Source organism: Phalaenopsis equestris, unplaced genomic scaffold, assembly GCF_001263595.1.
Source record: "Phalaenopsis equestris unplaced genomic scaffold, ASM126359v1 Scaffold000575, whole genome shotgun sequence".
In the NCBI taxonomy this organism is placed as follows: Eukaryota; Viridiplantae; Streptophyta; class Magnoliopsida; order Asparagales; family Orchidaceae; genus Phalaenopsis; species Phalaenopsis equestris.
The window spans coordinates 10,489-12,142 of NW_018165015.1; the positions used below are offsets into that span (position 1 = coordinate 10,489).

General features: G+C 39.7%; 1 protein-coding gene across 2 annotated transcripts in view; it reads right to left on the bottom strand.

Annotated features, from left to right (window-relative positions):
• LOC110029469 (dehydration-responsive element-binding protein 1E-like) overlaps positions 1–308 on the bottom strand; it is a 1,074-nt gene extending 766 nt beyond the window's left edge. Inside the window, exon 1 of one of the 2 annotated variants that reach the window (XM_020731774.1) lies at positions 28–308. In XM_020731774.1, the coding sequence (XP_020587433.1) occupies positions 28–245 (218 nt within the window). In that variant the 5' untranslated portion in view covers positions 246–308. Of the gene's footprint in view, positions 1–10 lie in introns of both variants that reach the window. The other variant, XM_020731773.1, reaches the window with a different exon arrangement.
• Between the last annotated feature and the right edge of the window lie 1,346 nt (positions 309–1,654).

The window sequence follows — 1,654 nt, forward strand, 5'->3', positions numbered from 1 at the left end:
GCGACATCGGGGGCGCGTGCGGCCATGACGGCGGTGGGAAAGGTGCCGAGCCAGATACGGGATTTCTTGTTGGGCTCACGGACTTCGCAAACCCATCTATCAGAGCCACGGAGACGGACGCCTTTGTAGACAGGATGGCGTGTCTCACGGAACTTGGTTCGGCCGGCGCGGCGCTTGGGAGGGGCGGAAGACACGGTGGCGTATTCCTCTTCGTCGAAGAGAAGGTCGTCAAGTGTTGTGTTCATAGTGGAAAAGAGGGGAGTGAGGTAAGGAGTGATGAGATTTGAGGCAGAGGAGGAGAGGCGAGGTTTGGTTGTTTGGGAAAAGGGGAGGGAGATTTGGAGGGTTTAAATTGGGAAGGGAACACGGAATTGCCAGCTGGGGAACGGGAGGCAGCAGTGGGCCTACTAGCTGTTTCTTTAGCGAATTTGGAAGGCGAAATTTTATTATGGGGGATGTGGCGAAAAGAGGGGCTTGGACTTGTGGAATGAGGGGCGGCTTGCGTCAGCGAGTTGCTGGGTTCGGGCACTTTCCCGGAGGCTTTCCGCTTTGGATTCGATGACAAGTCGAGGGCGTGAGCGTGAGCCAGAGATGGAAAATAGAATGAATTTTGGCCTCATGATCGCGACGGCACTCCTTAAACTTTAATGGAAAACAGAGTATTTATTTAATATATATATATATTAAAAATAATTGCCTAAGTCTTATACGAGCCTCTAAAATCTTCTATGCGTCTAACAATTCAAGTACTGTACCCTCCACTGGGATAATCGAATCCCATTACAGAGGGCAAAAATGAACAAAAATCCATTTATATTATGTTTTTTAAAGGAGCAAGTCTAAATATTTTATATCTATAAGATCAAGTTAAAAAATTTATATTTGACTCATTAATTAATGAGTCAGATATGACTTTTGTAAACAACTGAACAAAAATTACCAACGGACATTAAATTAAACGCACAACCCCACTTTACCCCAAGTCTCTCATAGGCTCGTTGGGACATCTATCTCCAGCATACAATGTCAAACACAAGTACAAAACCCCCCCATCAAATTGACTCAACTAATTAATAGACTTAGATTTCATCTCCCATGCACTGTCACTATTTCAAGATACACCCACTTACTAAAATTTAAGAATATTCATTAATATTTTTGATTTCTAATCCAAAAATGAGCATAATCAATGGTGTATCAGACCAAACTTTGATATATTCATTTGGTTCATGCGCCATAAAAAAAATAGCATTTGAGATGTTGATTAAGATCATCATGACTGGTTTATGAGATTTATGATTTTCATATATGTTTATATCATAATTTAGACTAAAAAATATGTGACAATTACAGCGGCACCATATGATGTAATGAGTTCTTGGTACATGACCACTGATGGTATTAAAAGATTTAATTTGAAAAAGGTTGATGATTGATGGACAGATCTGAAATGTGAGCCAGATATTTGTTGACAAAAAATTCTAAGAAAATTAAACTTGGTCTTGCATGCAGTATTTAACAAATAACTTAATTTTTTACATTTAACACTTCACATTGAAAATTTAAGATAATCATTGCTACATTAATCTAATTTGTTTATCTATTTAGTTAACATTATGTAACAAGCAAACGATTGGCACTACTCCGGAGATGC